The sequence below is a fragment of the Rhinoderma darwinii genome, chromosome 3, assembly GCF_050947455.1.
Source record: "Rhinoderma darwinii isolate aRhiDar2 chromosome 3, aRhiDar2.hap1, whole genome shotgun sequence".
Lineage (NCBI taxonomy): Eukaryota > Metazoa > Chordata > Amphibia > Anura > Rhinodermatidae > Rhinoderma > Rhinoderma darwinii.
In genome coordinates this window covers 123496612-123515324 of record NC_134689.1, presented here as the reverse complement: position 1 = coordinate 123515324, position 18713 = coordinate 123496612, and the positions used below count along the sequence as shown (strand labels likewise).

Below are 18713 nucleotides of genomic sequence, written 5' to 3'. Positions count from 1 at the left end.
GGGGAGGGAGCTCCCTCTCATCCCACTGACACCCGGTGATAAGATCGCCGAGTGTCTGTGTCTCCGATGGCAGCCGGGGGCCTAATAGAGGCATCCAGGTCTACCTGTAGTGAATGCCTGTTAGATCATGCCAGAGGCCTGACCTAGCAGATGCCTGTCCATTTTAAACGGACAGGCAGTAATACACTGCAATACAAAAGTATTGCAGTGTATTATAATAGAGATCAGATGATCGCATATTAAAGTCCCCTAGTGGGACTAGTAAAAAAGTAAAAAAAAGTTTAATAAAGTTAATAAAAAAAAAAGGTGAAAAAAAAAAATGAAAAACCCACTTTTTCCCCTTACAAACTGCTTTACTATTAAAAAACCAAAATAAAGTAAAAAAGTTATGCATATTTGGTATCGCCACGTCCATAACGACCCCGACTATAAAGCTATTACATTATTTAATCCGCACAGTGAACGCCGTAAAAAAAGAAATAAAAAACTATGGAAAAATTGCTGTTTTCTGTGAATCCTGACTTAAAAAAAATGTGATAAAAAGTGATCAAAAAGTCGCATCTACTCCAAAATGTTACCAATAAAAACTACAAGTCTTCCCGCAAAAAAAAAAAACCCTCATACAACTGCATCGGCGGAACAATAAAAAAAAGTTATGGCTCTTCAAATATGGAGACACAAAAACAAATAATTTTGAAAAAAAAGCGTTTTTACTGTGTACACAGTACTAACATACAAAATCTCTATAAATTTGGTATCATTGCAATAGTAACAACCCGCTGAATAAAGTTATTGTGTTATTTATACCACAAGGTAAACGGTGTAGAATTAGGATGCAAAAAAGAGTGGCAAAATTTCTGTTTTTTTTCTATTCCCCCCCAAAAAAAAGTTAATAAAAGTTAATCAATAAATAATATGTGCCTCAAAATGGGGATATTAAATAATACAACTTTTCCCACAAAAAACAAGACCTTATACAGCTATGTCGACGCAAAAATAAAAAAGTTATAGCTCTTGGAATGCGACGATGGAAAAACGTAACAAATACCTTGGTCATTAAGGTTTCAAATAGGCTGGTCATCAACGGGTTAATGGCACGTGGTGCTCCGCAGTTTCCACTAACGTGTGTTGACACAGCTCAGTAAAAAAAAGACCAGAGGGGATCACTGAGGCGCCGGCAATGAATTTAAAAGGTTAGTAATGCTTCTTTTATGTGACCTGTTTTTTCTTGACCCTGACTAACCCCTCTAATAAGAACTATGTGGGTGCAGTCAACCAGCACACTGTGCAAAGACACATCTGGAATTTGCCAGATGGCCAGTCAAGTCCTGTCGTTCAGTCATAACATTTAAACCACTGACAGGTGAAGTGAATACCATTGATTATGTTGTTAGGGTGCCAATACACTTAGCGGTTTGTGCCGCATGGCCAGGAACTGCATGGCATAAATCGAAAACAATTTACCATGAATTGACGCAGTTTTGTGATGCGGTTTTTGGCCACGTGTCAGGTACATGTGAAGTACATGGCTTCTTATGTGCTTCATCTGTAGTGCCCAAGTGGCAAATATTTACTGTAATACCGTTTCAACTATGGGATGCTCTCAAAAAACAAGTCTGATCCATGGAGGCCCCATCTGGCAATCTACAGGACTTAAAGGATCTTTTGCTAACATCTTATTGCGAGACACCATAGGACACCTTCAGAGGTCTTGTGGAGTCCATGCCTCGACAGGTCAGAGCTGTTTTGGTGGTATCGGCTGACCGGTGCATCTATATCACTATTAGATACACACTTTATCTGTATTTTTGTGGACTATTTGACACCTTTTAAAGGGAAAAGATGTATGCTACAAAAATGCAAACAAGCCAGATCTGAGATACCTACATTAAATCACACATGTTTTTACCCGTAGGCTTAATAAAAAAAAATTATAACATGCACTGGCATTCATGAATAATCTCCAATGTGTGTGTAAAGGAGGGACGTTTTTACAAAAACACTGGTTTCTATTACCAAACTTCCTTTATCTGAGGTACATGATAAGAAATCACACAATCAATCAGCAATTGAATCTAATAAAGTAACCCTGTAAGTAAACTCTTGCCTGAATTTTGTCGCACCATCCAGCGAAGTACCTGAAGGTCTGCACAGACATCCCCACATGGGTCTTCAGAGCCAAAGTGTACACTGCTCCCGAATCTAGAGCTTCAATGGTGGCAAATTCTTCTTGATGCTCTTCCATGAGATCTGCAAGCCTTGTGTTATAGTAATATGTACAGTTACTTAGAGTAGTAAATGCAAATATTCCTTTATTATACAATAAAAATAAAAAAAAGTCAGAAAATCACAAATGCAATTCTACAATGACTATTTCTAATATGAGCATAACTCCTAAAAAGGGGGCGAGGGTGAATGTGTGTGGTATGGGCAGATCCTGCAAATACTTAGGTATAGTCTAGCACAATTAGAAACAAAGTGCAAGGTTATACGTTTTTCTGGGAACCTGAAGATGATTCATGCTTTCCACAAGTTATTTCCAGCTTGCATACCCCTCCTTCTAACACATTTTCATTATTTCCCATGGTAACACCACAGCTTACTACTGCCGACTACAGAAACCTATGCTTAAAACTTTCAGGATCACAACCTAAAAAAAGTGCCAACTATTTCAAGCCTACTCTATTTGGAGATATTGACTTTCGCTGTCTTGATCAACTTTTTTGTTTATCTCTTCCGGAATTTCCTTTGTGTTCTTTACTGCCTACTGAGGTCACTAAAAAGGGTGGGGCCTGCTGTGACTACTAGGGAGTTGGTTGGAGTAAGGCCGCTGGAAGCGGAGGAAAGAGTGTGGGACACAATTTTTATTCACGTACTCACCTGTACAGTATTCTTCCCCTATCTCGAGCATTCATTTTTCCCCACTCCCCCTTTTCAAAGGCATCTTTTGCTGCTGCCACTGCTTTGTCTACATCTGCTACAGAGCAGTATGAGACTTTGCATAAAACCTATAAGCATACAAAAATGTTATTAATCAATGTTTACATTTTAAAGTGATTGCTCCCATTTAAAAAACATTGAAATTAGGCAGGAAATGCAACGCTCTTGCAGTCTCAAACAGAACTGCCTGCTGGGTCATCCATCCTTTATCAGTTGTTGCTTCTGAATGGCATAACTAAGATATATAATAAAGGAAGGAGAATACAGTAGTCAACAATAGTGAACATTTTTTCAAGTCCTGCCTAATTTCCATGGGTAATAACAGATTCTCCATTTACGTGCCTGGCAGGCACATTTTGTAATACTTTTTTATTTAAGTTATGCCAATTCTGTATCACAGTCCAATTTAGCAATACATCCCTGACTTGTGAATTGGGAAAGGACAGTTATAGTGCACTATGATATGGAGCTTAGATTGGTTGTGGCATTTTTATCATTACTTTGATAAGTCAACCGCATTTGCACACAACATTCATAGTGCCGGCTCATGCAGTATGGATTTCCTTTATGCTCAGATTAGTAATTTCAGTTTTCACCTTTCTAACAATAGCCTACAAATGTTTTAGATAAATAAAAAATCAACCACACTCACTGATCCATCTGTTGGATTAATAGTGTCATATGTTTTCCCACTGTCAGAGTCCAAAAACTGCCCATTAATAAAACACTGGTATGGCATCTTCACAGTCATATTGTTCACATTTAATGTAGCCTGCAGAAAAAAGAATGAGCAGAAAGACAATATATTTATATACAAGTATATTTTAGGCAGGTGGCTTTACTACAAACTTGGTTCAGCAAGGTCATTTTATTCGTCTAGAGCAGCCGGCAGGCAACCAAAGGGCTGCGGCTGCACCATTTTAAGCCACTTCTACAATCTGAAGTCATATTTAGTTTTCTTAGAAGAATCAAAGAATTGGGGTTTATTGTCAAATGTAGTAAATGGATTATGGATACTTTTTTTCCGGTTTTTAAAAGGTTTGTCTTTCTTTAATTATCCCCTTCACTATGTCCTAATAGAGGAAGGGGGGGGGGGGGGTGTTCCACAATTCCGGCTTCTACTGCAATAAAGAAAGCTTGAAAGGGGTTCCCAGCAGCAGGAACCTTGCAATCACCTCATATTAAAGCAGTTGTCCAGACTTGACAGCTCCTTTAATTTTATCTGTCGGTGCCTCTAACAAGGTGGAGAATGTTATCAGTGTAGTATCGAGCACTTTTCTTATCATTTGTAACACTCAATATCTACCTGTACATGGCATAAGCTTAGATCTGAGTTAGGGTCCTTCTACGCCGGCTAACTTTGGCCGTAACAACAAGCGTTGATCAACGAAACCGCTGGTTGATTGATGCTCGTTTGCGCCTTTCACAAGGAGCTATGATCAGTAATGTATGTATGGGGACAAGTTACTACGATTGCTCGTAGCCATGCATTACCATCATGTCGGCAGCACATCAACCTGTTTACACAGGGAGATGTGCTGCCGACAACGATAATATTTTCTGCTGCATAATCGATACAATTAGCCGATGAACGAGTGTTTGCTCCTTTATCGGCTGATCATTGCCCTGTTTACACAGGGAGATGTGCTGCCGACAACGATAATATTTTCTGCTGCATAATCGATACAATTAGCCGATGAACGAGTGTTTGCTCCTTTATCGGCTGATCATTGCCCTGTTTACACAGGGCAATGATCGGGAACATGCATTCATATGAACGCTCATTTGCCAGATCGACGGCCCGTGTTAAAGGGCCTTTAGCAAATGTTTTTTAATTACTTTGGCTAGAATAAAAGATGAGCCCTGTTATTGAGGACAGATAAACACACAAGCACAATGTTTACATTCACATTCTACAACTGAATTAAGACTTACATAATCTATAACCAGTTCTTCTTTATCCTCTCCCCTGAATTTCCTCACTACCATCTGTATAAAGTCTTGGAATGTGGTGGCCATGTAGACATCTTCATTCTGTAACTCTAACCCAGCACATTTTTGTTTAATCTCTTCCACCAACCTGTGGACAAAATAATTTTTTTTGCCATAAATATAAAAACAAACAATAAATGAAGTCACATAGCAGCAAAACATTACAGGCATATAGGTCAATAGTAATCACAGAAAAGGGAAAGTCGTGACCAGTAACAGAAGTGACATAAACTGTAAGGCCCTGTTCACACAGATTTTTTGGGCACGTTTTTTGATGCGAAAACCACACCAAAAAACATCCGAAAACAACTTCCATTGATCTCATTGGGAGGCGGAGACTATTTTTTTCCTACGAGCAAAAAAAAAAAAACGCTCGCGAGAAAAAAAAAAAGAATCATGACCTATCTTGAGGCGTTTTCCGCCTCAATAACCCCATTGAAATCAATGGCAGATGTAAAAAACCGCCACGAACGGGCGCGGCATTTTTTGACGCGTTTCTTCACAGATTTTTTGGAAAAAACGCTTGCATTGTTTTCCTTTGCCTGTTGAAGAAAGAGGTAAAATAAACGCCTGCAAAAAAAACTTGGCAAAAATCGCGGCAAAAAACGCGTGTGGTGCAAGAAAAACTGAGCTGATTTTTCCAGCATAATTTTCTGCCTGCAAAAAAACTCTGTGTGAACTAGGCCTTAGAGAGAAGTTAAAAAGGAAGTACGTCGTGTTCTCAACCTTTTCGTCTCCTTCTCTCTTTCCAAGAATGCCAAGGAAAATTCTTATTTGATGACGGCTGCACCCCTGATCTTACTCCATATTTGCATACAAGAGGTTGTGTGTGCAAGTTTCTTACCATTTGTTTCTTACCAATTTCTTACTATTTGAGACTTTATGTATTACATACTGCCCTGTGAGTTGTCCTTTGTTGTTTTTATGTGGTTTCCTATGAACTGGTAGAGTTTATAGTGGGCAATGTTGCCAGTGGTACCCCAGTAATTACTGACTTGGCAGTGACTAAGATTATGAGCATGTGCATCTAGATTTGATAGGATATTTCTCACTCACACATATCCTGTTAAGCCTTTTAATGTATAACAGAGCATAACACCACTTTAGGATGATATACAAATATATTTTTAACTCGTGTGATCTATTTCCTTGATCCTTGTATCCCCTAAAAGCAAATATTGGAGGGTCAGCTCCATAAACGCCTGGATTTCAGCAGATGTTTTCTCTTGAAATTAACCTCATATTTTTAAAGCCTGAACATATGGGGTGTGGACATACAGTAGCCTTAGATGGTTGGCAGGCGATATTAGTGAGATCTGGCGACAATTATCAAATGTGTATGGCCACCTTAATGTAAAACATATCAAACTGATATACATTTGACTTGCACAAGCCTGCTCTCTTCTTACTATATCACTTACCTGACAACATCCATAGACGCAGCTCCAGATTTAAAAAAGTCTGTGGTATCTTCAATCACTGCAACATTGCTTAGAATCCCCTTCCAAATATTCTAGGTACATAAAAGAGTCACCTTATGTACACTAATACAGTACCCAAAAAGATCAAACAGATTTACAAACTCCAACTGTTGTCCCACATTCATGATTCATATTGTTTTCTTCTTTTGTAAGTCACATAGTAGCATGCAATTTACAGTCATTTTTATTCCTGCAGTCAATTTTACATTACAACTTACCCTGATATGAGACTCCATGACCTTTTCCTCCTCTGTTAATTCCAAATCTGTAACATCACCCATTGAAAAGTAATTTGATGCAGGAATCATTTTTCCATCTTCAAATTGAAGATTTCTCACTATTAACTGAAACACATAAGAACATATTAAGAAAGTACTTACCCAATTGTCCCCTAAAGTTCCCTAGCCATCTTCGCTTACAAAATACACAGGTGACCACATTGGTCTCTACAAAATCATGAAGATCCATTGGGGTCACCAACAGCTGGGCCCTATTGCAAGGCAGCACCCAAACTCCCTCGAACACAGAGCTTGCATACATTAAAGGGTATTCAGAGCTCCTTAACGGCAAGGTATCATCAGAAAATGACCGATTTTTTAACCCCATCCTGCAAAATGACGTACTATATTAACGTTAATATTGAGCTAACCAAATTACGATGTATTATTACGCCCTAGTGATCGGTTGCAATGACCGCAAGCTCGGCTATAATTGATCTGATCCCAGCCATTTAATCCCTTATAGTCTATGGTCAATAGTGACTGTGGCATATAAGGAGTTTGAAAAAGGGAGGGGGCTCCCTCTGTCAGCCCAACTGCGCCCCGCTAGATGCAATTGTAGGGTGATGATGAGTTGCACACGGCAGCCGGGTGGGGGGGGGGGGGCTGACAAAGACCTTTAGGTCTGCCATAGGTATCTGTGTCTGCAATGTATGTGGCCTAATAGATTGCCTGTCAGTGTTACACATTAATGGTAATAATGCTGTGGAAAACAAAGTTTTCCAAAGCATTTTGGTAGCGATCAAAAGATCGCAGCTTCAGAGACAAAAAAATAATTACAAATACATTTAATAAAAAAAAGAAAACAACCCCCCAAAAAAGTAAACCTTTTTTGTTTATTAACAATGTTTTATTGTTACAAAATAATAAGCCATAAAAAAATACATATGGGGTATTGCAATACAGATTAGTTTTAACAAGCTATGCATGGTGAAAAAAATAGAATACAAAAAACCAATGGTGGAATTGCGGTTTTAGTTCCCATTCAGATTACACAAAAATATAATAGAATTCAATAAATTATATGTACCCCAAAATGGTGGCAATAAAAACTATAACTTATCGGGCAAAAAACATTGCTAAATCGACAGAAAAAGAAAAAAGTTATCTATGAATATGATTGGACTAAAGCCGTGCATCGGGTCTGGGGTGCCGCAAGTAATAAAATCTAAATTCTCATAAACTACAGTGATTTTCCCACTTGGTGACAGACTTCTGAAATCAGCATGTCTGTCACTTCTTTATGCTGCCCCCAGACAGGGCAGAATAAATATATGACAGATTAGCTTCAACAATAAACATTGAACGTTTAATTTACTTCAACCCTTTAACTAACTACAGCAGAATAATAACTCACCATTTTCCCATCTTTACCAAAGAGAACTACTCCATTTTTTGTGACAAGTCCTGACCTTGAAGCTCCTTCAACATGTAGTGGCTCACCTTTTGGCACTGCACCCTCCAGCAAAGAAGATCCATATAGTGTAACTATCTGGGAAAAAAATAAATAAATATATATATATATATACACTACCGTTCAAAAGTTTGGGGTCACCCAGACAATTTTGTGTTTTTCATGAAAACTCACACTTATATTTATCAAATGAGTTGCAAAATGACTAGAAAATATAGTCAAGACATTGACAAGGTTAGAAATAATGATTTTTATTTGAAATAATAATTTTCTCCTTCAAACTTTGCTTTCGTCAAAGAATGCTCCATTTGCAGCAATTGCAGCATTGCAGACCTTTGGCATTCTAGCTGTTAATTTGTTGAGGTAATCGGGAGAAATTTCACCCCATGCTTCCAGAAGCCCCTCCCACAAGTTGGATTGGCTTGATGGGCACTTCTTGCGTACCATACGGTCAAGCTGCTCCCACAACAGCTCTATGGGGTTGAGATCTGGTGACTGCGCTGGCCACTCCATTACAGATAGAATACCAGCTGCCTGCTTCTTCCCTAAATAGTTCTTGCATAATTTGGAGGTGTGCTTTGGGTCATTGTCCTGTTGTAGGATGAAATTGGCTCCAATCAAGCGCTGTCCACAGGGTATGGCATGGCGTTGCAAAATGGAGTGATAGCCGTCCTTATTCAAAATCCCTTTTACCTTGTACAAATCTCCCACTTTACCAGCACAAAAGCAACCCCAGACCATCACATTACCTCCACCATGCTTGACAGATGTCGTCAGGCACTCTTCCAGCATCTTTTCAGTTGTTCTGCGTCTCACAAATGTTCTTCTGTGTGATCTAAACACCTCAAACTTCGATTCGTCTGTCCATAACACTTTTTTCCAATCTTCCTCTGTCCAATATCTGTGTACTTTTGCCCATATTAATCTTTTCCTTTTATTAGCCAGTCTCAGATATGGCTTTTTCTTTGCCACTCTGCCCTGAAGGCCAGCATCCCGGAGTCGCCTCTTCACTGTAGACGTTGACACTGGCGTTTTGCGGGTACTATTTAATGAAGCTGCCAGTTGAGGACCTGTGAGGCGTCTATTTCTCAAACTAGAGACTCTAATGTACTTGTCTTGTTGCTTAGTTGTGCAGCGGGGCCTCTCACTTCTCTTTCTACTCTGGTTAGAGCCTGTTTGTGCTGTCCTCTGAAGGGAGTAGTACACACCGTTGTAGGCAATTTTCAGTTTCTTGGCAATTTCTCGAATGGAATAGCCTTCATTTCTAAGAACAAGAATAGACTGTCGAGTTTCACATGAAAGCTCTCTTTTTCTAGCCATTTTGAGAGTTTAATCGAACCCACAAATGTAATGCTCCAGATTCTCAACTAGCTCAATGGAAGGTCAGTTTTATAGCTCCTCTAAACAGCAAAACTGTTTACAGCGGTGCTAACATAATTGCACAAGGGTTTTCAAGTGTTTTCTAATCATCCATTAGCCTTCTAACACAGTTAGCAAACACAATGTACCATTAGAACACTGGAGTTATGGTTGCTGGAAATGGGCCTCTATACACCTATGTAGATATTGCATTAAAAACCAGACGTTTGCAGCTAGAATAGTCATTTAGCACATTAACAATGTATAGAGTGTATTTCTGATTAATTTAATGTTATCTCCATTGAAAATAACTGTGCTTTTCTTTCAAAAATAAGGAAATTTCTAAGTGACCCTAAACTTTTGAACGGTAGTGTACCTTTTGGAATTATGGGCAAAAAGTTCAACCTTGGTCTTATCAGACCAGAACATGTTTTCCCACATGCTTTTGGCAGACTTGATGTAGGTTTTTGCAAAATATAGCCGGGCTTGGATGTTTTTCTTCGTTAGAAAAGGCTTCCGTCTTGCCAACCTACCTCACAGCCCAGACATATGAAGAATACGGGAGATTGTTGTCACATGCGCTACACAACCAGTACCTGCCAGGAAGGCCTGTAGCTCCTTTAATGTTGCTGTAGGCCTCTTGGTAGCCTCCCGAAACAACTTTCGTCTTGTCTTTTCATCAAGTTTTGAGGAACGTCCAGTTCTTGGTAATGTCACTGTTTGTGCCAAATGTAATCCACTTCTTCAGGACAGTCTTCACTGTGTTGCATGGTATATCTAATGCCTTGGAAATTCTTTGGTACCCTTCTCCTGACTGATGCCTTTCAACATTCAGATCCCTTTGATGTGTTGTAAGTTCTTTACAGACCATAGCTTTCACATGCAACAAAGAAAATGTCAGGAAAATCCTAATAGAACATCTGAACTTTATATGGGGTTACTCAGAATCACTTTAAATAATGGCAGCTGTGTACTGACTACTATTTAACATGAGTTTAAATGTGATTGGCTAATTCCGAACCCTACAACATCCCTAATTATAAGAGGGTGTTCACACTTATGCAACCACATTATTGTAGTTTTGTTATTTTTATTTTTCCCCTATAAATGATTTCAGTTTGTTTTTCAATGAAATTGTACAGATTATGGGTCACATTAAAGGTGGAAAAAGTTCTGAAATTATTCATCTTGTACTGATTTTTTGATATGACAAAAACCTAGCATTTTAACAGGGGGTGTGTAGACTTTTAATATCCACTGTGTATATATATAATATATATAAAAATGGAAATTAATTTACGTTAAAGGGGTTTTCCGAATTATTTAATAAATTGGCCACGGTAGGAAGGATGCAAAAAAAAGTCATTGCTCACCTCACGGATCCCCATTGTTCCAGCGCCGCCACTTCCGTTCCTGCCCACCGCTGTGTATTGACATGATCACTGCAGCCAAGCACTCGTTCAAGTGTAACTTCTATGGCTGTGTACTGTCGTTCTGACTTACCCTCTGACGGCCGCGGCCATGGACGTGTGAATTCCCGACGGCATCTCCCTCCTGAGAGACGCGTGCACGGCCTTAAAGGGCTAGTGCGCACACAGTTGCAGAATATCTGCAATTAGCCCAGAATGCTGCTGGACTATAAAAGGGGCTCTGCCCTCTTGATCATTGCCTGAGCGTTGTTGTGTTACCTAAAGTTTGTCTTGCAAATGGTCTCCTAGTGTTTTCCAGTTTCCAGTATTACCCGTTCCTGCTGCCTGTACCCTGTATCCCGTGCTACCGTGCCGTCAAGAGTTGGAGTCGTGTTGTATGCTCCGCTGCATCTAGTGTGTCGCACCCCGCCGGGTGTCTTTCTACTATCGGAGCCTTATCTTAGCCTGAATCCATAGCTACTGTCTACATTGCCTCAGGTACCCTTTCTGAACTATAGACATTGCATTGTACCTGTTTGGCCAGCTGCTATCCCGCTACGCGGTACGGCCCAGTGAGTCCACACCCTGCGCCGTGACAACAAGCACATCATCGCTGCAGATATGACAATAAACAGCAGTGTGGAGGAATGGGGCGGCGGCGCTGGAACAGCGGGGATCTGTGAGGTAAGTAATTGCTGTTTTGTTTTGTTTTTTGCACCCCTCCTACATTGTCCAATTTTTTTAATAACTCAGAAAACCCCTTTAATACTAAATAACAATATAACAGCAGTTTTAATAGTCTTTTTTTAGTTGACATACCTGATCATTTATGACTGTCCACGCTCCAGGCACTTTATCATGTCCTCTTATCCAATTATGGATTTCTTCAGCAGAGTTGTCCCAACATATCTAGCCAGTTTAGTGAATTAGAAAATGATTAAAATAGACAATTCTTCATTAATGATATTTATTTTCTCTTCTGGAAGTATTGTGATGTTTACGAACATAAAAGATTTATATTATGCTCTGGCACAATGGCATGTCTCACAAGTATCGCAGATTGCGCCATAAAGCAGTCCTCATGCAGACGTACCCCACATGGGCAATCATCGGCTAGTCAGAGTTGGGCTTAACCCCTCTAGAACATGGCCTATTTTGGCCCTCGGTAAAGCTGTAGATTTTAATTTTTCGGCTAAAGGTCATATGAGGGCTTCTTTTTTATCAAGATGATTTGTATTTTTTTTAATGACACCATTTTCGGGTGCATATAATGTATTGGAAAAATTTAAATTATATTTTTTGTGGGGGTAAGGAAAAAAACATCAATTTTGGCATGTTTTTTGCATTTAATTTTTGTGGCATTTAACGTGCGGTTTAATTGATATGTTTAACTTTATTGTGTTTTACAACTTTAAAAAATCATTTCTTTTTGTGTTGCCATGTTTTGAGACATTTTTTATTTTTCCATTGATGGAGCAGTGTGTGGGTTTCTTTTTTGCTGGATGAGTTAACGTTTTAATTGGTACCATTTTGAGGTACCAATGAAAACGAAAACTTTTTATTGTTTTTATTGGGTAGACAAGGTGAACCAAACAACGCAATTCTGTTTTTTTTAAATTTTTATTTACCATGCAGGTTAAATAATGTTATACTTTTTTAGTTCAGGTTGTTACAGATGCGGCTATACCACTAAGGGCTTATTCAGATGAACGTGATATACGTCCGTGCAACGCGTGTGATTTTCATGCGCCTCGCACTGACCTATGTTAGTCAATGGGGCCGTTCAGACAGTCAGTGATTTTTACGCAGCGTGTGTCCGCTGTGTAAAACTCACGACATGTCCTATATTTGTGCGTTTGTCGCGCATCACGCACCTATTGAAGTAAATGGGTGCGTGAAAATCACGCGCAGCACACGGAAGCACTTCCGTGTAACGCGCATGATTTGCGCAACAGCAGTGAAAAGGATGAATGAAAACAGAAAAGCACCACGTGCTTTTCTGTTTACAAACATACAAACCGATTGTCATAATGATGGCGGCTGCGCGAAAATCACACAGCCACGCATCACACGGGGCTGACACACGGAGCTGTTATGGACCTTTTGCGTGTGCAAAACGCTGCATTTTTTGTGCGCGCAAAACACACATGCTCGTGTGAATCCGGTCTTATGTGTACTTTGTGGCTTATATTTTTCTTTATTTTCTTTTTTTTAGATATTTTTAACATTTCATTTATTTATTTTTTACGTTTCCTTAGGGGACTTGACTATGTATGAGCTTGATCACTTATATATTACACTGCAGTACTTCTATATTGCAGTGTATTATGCATTTTAGCATAACGCTGTCAGACATCCTATTAGGCCCTGTATATGTATTTAAATGTCCAGCGAATAGGGATTCAAATGATGGAAGATATGCCCAATGGTCACCTGTTGCTGATTAAAAGCAATGTTCTATTACAATAATGTACAATGATGAGGTCATGTTGGGCAGGTGATGTACTCTTCATCAGAGTACTGTATGCCTGGAGGACTGGTTATACTGGGCTAGTGTAGTATCTTAGGTCTATAAAAAGTGTACTAAGCCTGCTCAATGGTCATATAGCATAGACTAAACACAATTTACTTTTTTATTTTTTTGGACTCTAAAATTAGCAGATAAACATGGGCTCATGTGTCATGTTACAAACAATGTTGCATGAAATATACCATAGCACTACGGTTTACCTTCGCATTCTCCTTCTTTTGAATTCCTTCATAAGTAGCTCCATCTTCTGGTTGGCCTATACGAGGGGCTTTCCCATCGGCAATCAATTGTACAGCTTTCATCTAACCAGCCAAAAAAATATCTAAGCATACAAATCATATATTGTATAAAACATATAGTGCAGACAATTTCATGTCAATTTGTATATTAACAATAAGTAGCATGATAATAAAAATTGAGATGGCAAGGGCAAGGGTAGGTGGGAAAGACAACCTTCTAAGGTGCAGCTGCCTCTCCTGTCTAGGGGGGGGGGGTGGGCACATGACAATGACCTTGAACTTGATCCACAGTGGTAGTTACTTAGAACAGAGGACATAATGCCATCACTTGATCTATGTAGGTGTATGAATATACTTGTGAGGGTATTTTCACACGGCCTATTTTCAGAAGTAATTCGGGCGTTTTCCGTCTCGAATTACGCCTGAAAAAAACAGCTCCAATACGTCTGCAAACATCTGCCTATTGATTTCAATGGGTTTTAAGATGTTCTGTGCAGATGAGGTGTAATTTTACACGTCGCTGTCAAAAGACGGCGCGTAAAAAGACGCCCGCGTCGAAGAAGTGCATGTCACTTCTTGGGACGTAATTGGAGCCGTTTATCATTGACTCCATTGAAAAACAGCTCCAATTACGTCCATAATTGACGCCGCGAAAAACGCGTGCACTTGTAAAAACGTCTGAAATACAGGAGCTGTTTTCGCCTGAAAACAGCTCCGTAATTTCAGACGTATTTGGCGTTGCCGTGTGAACATACCCTGAGTATAAGTTCCTGTCAGTGAAGGGAAGCAATGAGTGTATTAGGGTATGTTCACATGGCTTATTTTCGGCGATTTTTCGGGCCGTAAATGCCCGAAAAACGGCTAAAAGACGGCCAAAAAATCGGAAGCAGAACGCCTCCAAACAACTTCCAATTGATTGCAATGAGAAAAACGGCGTTCTGTTCCGACGGGCCGTTTTTTTACGCTGCCATTTTTCAAAACGGCCGTGTTAAAAAAACGGTCGCGAAAAAGAAGTGCAGGTCACTTCTTGGGATGTTTTTGGAGCCGTTTTCATAGACTATTGAAAATAGCTAACAAAATGGCCATAAAAAACGCAGTGAAAGACGCGAGTTGCTCAAAAAAAGTCTCAAAATCAGGAGCTGTTTTCCCTTGAAAACAGCTCCGTATTTTCAGAAGTTTTTGAGTTTGCGTGTGAACATGCCCTTAACAAAAAATGTCTGAAAATAATGAGCTGTTTTCAGAGAAAACAGCCCCTCATTTTCAGGCGTTTTTGAAGCTGAAAATGAAGCTTCTTTTAATTTGGAGCTTCTTTTCAGGCATTTTTTGAGGCGTTTTTCATAGTGTTCAATGGAAAATCAGCTCCAAAAAACGCCTCAAGAAGTGACATGCTCTTCTTTTTACAGAGCGTCTTTGTGCGCTCCGTTTTTTAAAACAGCGGCGTAAAAAGGCGCCCAGTATGAACTAAATGCTGTTTTTCCCATTGATTTCAATGGGAAGATGCTTGTAGGCGTTCAGCTTCCGTTTTTTCAGGCGTTTTTCGAGGCATAAACACCCCAAAATATGCCTGAAAACACAGCGTGTGAACATACCCTAACTGTATCTAGCACTCATGAGGCACAGTGCAAGAAAGTAACAAAGTTTTACTTAACAAAGAAGATACAAAGAACTGAGAAAGGCTCTTACCATGGATTTCACTCCTTCTGGAAAGAGAAAACGGTTGTACAGAGAATCTACAGTATCATTGGCCTCCACATCACAAACTCTCTGGAGCAGTATTGGTCCTGTATCCAGCCCATCATCGGCCCAGAAAACAGAAAAGCCCGCCTTTTTATCTCCATGAATTAAGGTCCTGTGAATTACATTACATTACTTTGTTTTCCCTCAAAGTTTCTGCAGTGAATTATAGTTAATTTGTGAGGCTGCAAATGGCCCCGCCCCTTCCGCTAAGCTTCCTCACCTTTTTTTTTATATAAATGCCATGATCGCTATGAAATGGAAAAAGTTTTAAATTATTTCGCAAATATTGCGAGCGCCATAGCTTACGACTTTTTAACGCCACAAAACTGGTGTAATGCCATTAATAAATTTCTCCTAATGTTTTTTTGGTTACTTTGCCTTGCAGAACTTTTACCTATTATAATATTTCAACAGAAGTGGGCTCACCAATTGATAGCTGAGGCCCCTCTGTGACGAGGCAATATGGAAGGATGATAGATAATAGATCCATGCTTAGGATTATCAATGACATCCATAGGTATGAACTGGGAGCAAAAAGGCAAAACATTGAGTTCAGCTCCAACAGACTTGTAGGCTTCCACTACTTCTGGGATAGATTTCCCTTTTAGTCTCCATCGGGGGAACTTAAATACTGGTGTGCCATCCTTTTCGGCTGCCACTGCTGGAACGGAGATAATAAAATAACGGTCAATTGATTGTCAGCAGTCAAGTCTAGTACAAACAACAAAACATGTTTGAATTAATAGACTACACATAGATGTTATATCGCTCTGGTCCCTCGTTGTCATCTTTCCACAATGGCCACCGCAGTCTGAAACTTCCTAAGAATGCTCTGAATAGGGAAGTGTGAAACACGCTTCCCCTCTACTGCCCTTTGATGCGCAAGCACTGATGATGTCATCAGTGCTTTAAACCATCGTCCCCTGTCCATGTGTTTTGTCTCGGACAGGAAGCCTAACACGCGGTGCTCATTGCACTCAATTTACCCTTCCTGTCCTGCACTGATCATACGGATCAGTGCTGGCAGTGACAGAGAGGACTGTGCAGCTGTGAATGAATAGCTGCACAGTCCTAGAATATGGCAGATCTCTTTATGTTTAAAAAACAGGAACGGGGTCCCTGGCACCTAATTTCTGAATATAAGCTACAATGGTGTTTTTTTTTTTTTGCTAAATACTGTCAGTCAAAAAATCTGGTATTTATTTGCTAAGGAGGCTTTCAACATTAGACAGCTGTCAGCCAAAAATACCTATAAGCACAGATATCAATAATGTGGACTTTTGCTAAACGAATGTATTACAGTAACTATTATAATTTACATTTACAATTAGTAATTTTTTCCACTTAAATAAAAAGTATGACATTGGAAAAGCCTAAAATGAAGAAAGGCCTGTGGTCAGGTAAGGAGTCGGATGTTGAATAACATAGAATGACTCCACAATGTCATTATACAGTATCAGAGAAACAAGTGTCCAGGCACCCCTTGAAAATAACACTTACCTAAAGGATCTGCCTTCCCATCCTTGTCCGGGACGGTGAAGACTCCCACCACTTTATGTCCTTCCTTGCGTAGGTTACTATACACTTCCTGACCGAAGACACTCTGACCAATAAGAGCTAATCGTAGCTTATTCTGATAGTAGACCTGTAACACAAATCAACAATAGCAACACTCCCTATAGACAGCACTGAAATGATAATACTACAGGCAGAGGTTTGGCTTTAAGAAGTAGCAAGTGATATACTAGAGAAAAAGTATAGATAATTCAGACTAAATGACAATGTCATTTCACAATGACATGTGGCAATAATATAATACTAGTAGAATATTCTTCTGATTTCATTGCATTATATTATCAAATACAATAGGGCGACATACTTCGCAAGCACAGAATAATAACAAAAGGATAAGATTTAATGAGTCTCCAGAAAACAGTATAACTGATAAAAAAAATTGCAGAACATGTAATACAGTAATAGACAAAATACTATAGCTGCCTCCCGGATAACTAGGTATGAACTAGTTCATAATAGATGTATCTGATACAAGGAAGAAAACGAGATATTTCATAAATGGCTGCAAAATAATTTTAAAGTGTACCTGTCATTTCAGTAGACTTTTCATCATAAGATGTCATGTGTGTGTACATGAGGAATAACATTATTTCTGGCCTTTATATGATTTTTTTTTTTACATGGCATTTTTTTCAGCAGTTTTCCACTCTGCAGTCCTTATCTCTAATTCGCAGTTGTCTCTGAGCTAGTGGGTAAGCCTAACGGCTATCATGTCTTCTATACACCGCACACAGAGAAGAGGAGAATCTCGCCCTCCTATCGTTATTTATCACAGGGGCGTAGCTATAGGAGGTGCAGAGGTAGCAGTCGCCCAAAAGCCCCTCAGCCGCATAAGAAGGCACTAGTATTATAAATGGCACATGGTAGGGGCGCCCTGTTACAGATTTTGCATTGGGGCCCAGGAGATTCAAGTTACGCCTCTGATCTTTCACACACATAGAAGCAGCAGCAGCAGCAACATGGAGGACATTATACAGCAGTAATGAGCAGCGAAGCTGTGAAGCCAGCACCATACCTCCCAACTTTCGATGATTGCAAGGAGGGACGATTCATTCAGTGTACATCATGTGCCATGGCCATTTTGTCTTTGTTAAGCCAAGCCTCTAACCCCGCCAAATCCCTGTCCATATGTAGTGACCACTTAGGTTTGATAGAATTCAGTATTTAATTATACACAGTTAGGCCTCATTTACACGAGCGCAAAAAAACGCAGCGTTTTGCGTGCGCAAAAGGCACTTGCCAGCTCCGTGTGTCATCAGTGTATGATGCGCGGCTGCGTGATTTTCGCGCAGCCGCCATCATAGAGATGAGGCTAGTCGACGTCAGTCACTGTCCAGGGTGCTGAAAGAGTTAACTGATCGGCAGTAACTCTTTCAGCACCCTCGACAGTGAATTCCGATCACAATATACAGCAACCTGTGAATAAAAAAAAGCCGTTCATACTTACCAAGAACTTCCTGCTTCCTCCAGTCCCGGCCGTTGCCTTGGTGACGTGTCCCTCTCTTGACATCCGGCCCCACCTCCCTGGATGACGCGGCAGTCCATGTGACCGCTGCAGCCTGTGATTGGCTGCAGCCTGTGCTTGGCCTGTGATTGGCTGCAGCTGTCACTTGGACTGAATCGTCATCCCGGGAGGTCAGACTGGAGGAAGAAGCCGGGAGTTATCGGTAAGTCAGAACTTCTTTTTTTTTTTTACACGTTCATGTATATTGTGATCGGAAGTCACTGTCCAGGGTGCTGAACCAGTTTAACTCTTTCA

At 39.9% G+C, this 18713-nt stretch overlaps 1 protein-coding gene across 1 annotated transcript in view; it reads right to left on the bottom strand.

Annotated features, from left to right (window-relative positions):
• The window catches only part of ALDH1L2 (aldehyde dehydrogenase 1 family member L2), a 67927-nt gene that overhangs the window by 33502 nt on the left and 15712 nt on the right, over positions 1 to 18713 (bottom strand). The window contains exons 2-13 of the mRNA XM_075856645.1: positions 16880 to 17024; positions 15806 to 16040; positions 15326 to 15491; positions 13604 to 13705; positions 11693 to 11782; positions 8049 to 8183; positions 6632 to 6757; positions 6354 to 6445; positions 4876 to 5020; positions 3593 to 3712; positions 2881 to 3008; positions 2108 to 2258 (exon numbers count right to left, since the gene is read on the bottom strand). Coding sequence (XP_075712760.1) covers positions 2108 to 2258; positions 2881 to 3008; positions 3593 to 3712; positions 4876 to 5020; positions 6354 to 6445; positions 6632 to 6757; positions 8049 to 8183; positions 11693 to 11782; positions 13604 to 13705; positions 15326 to 15491; positions 15806 to 16040; positions 16880 to 17024 — 1635 coding nt within the window. The remainder of the gene's footprint in view (positions 1 to 2107; positions 2259 to 2880; positions 3009 to 3592; positions 3713 to 4875; positions 5021 to 6353; positions 6446 to 6631; positions 6758 to 8048; positions 8184 to 11692; positions 11783 to 13603; positions 13706 to 15325; positions 15492 to 15805; positions 16041 to 16879; positions 17025 to 18713) is intronic.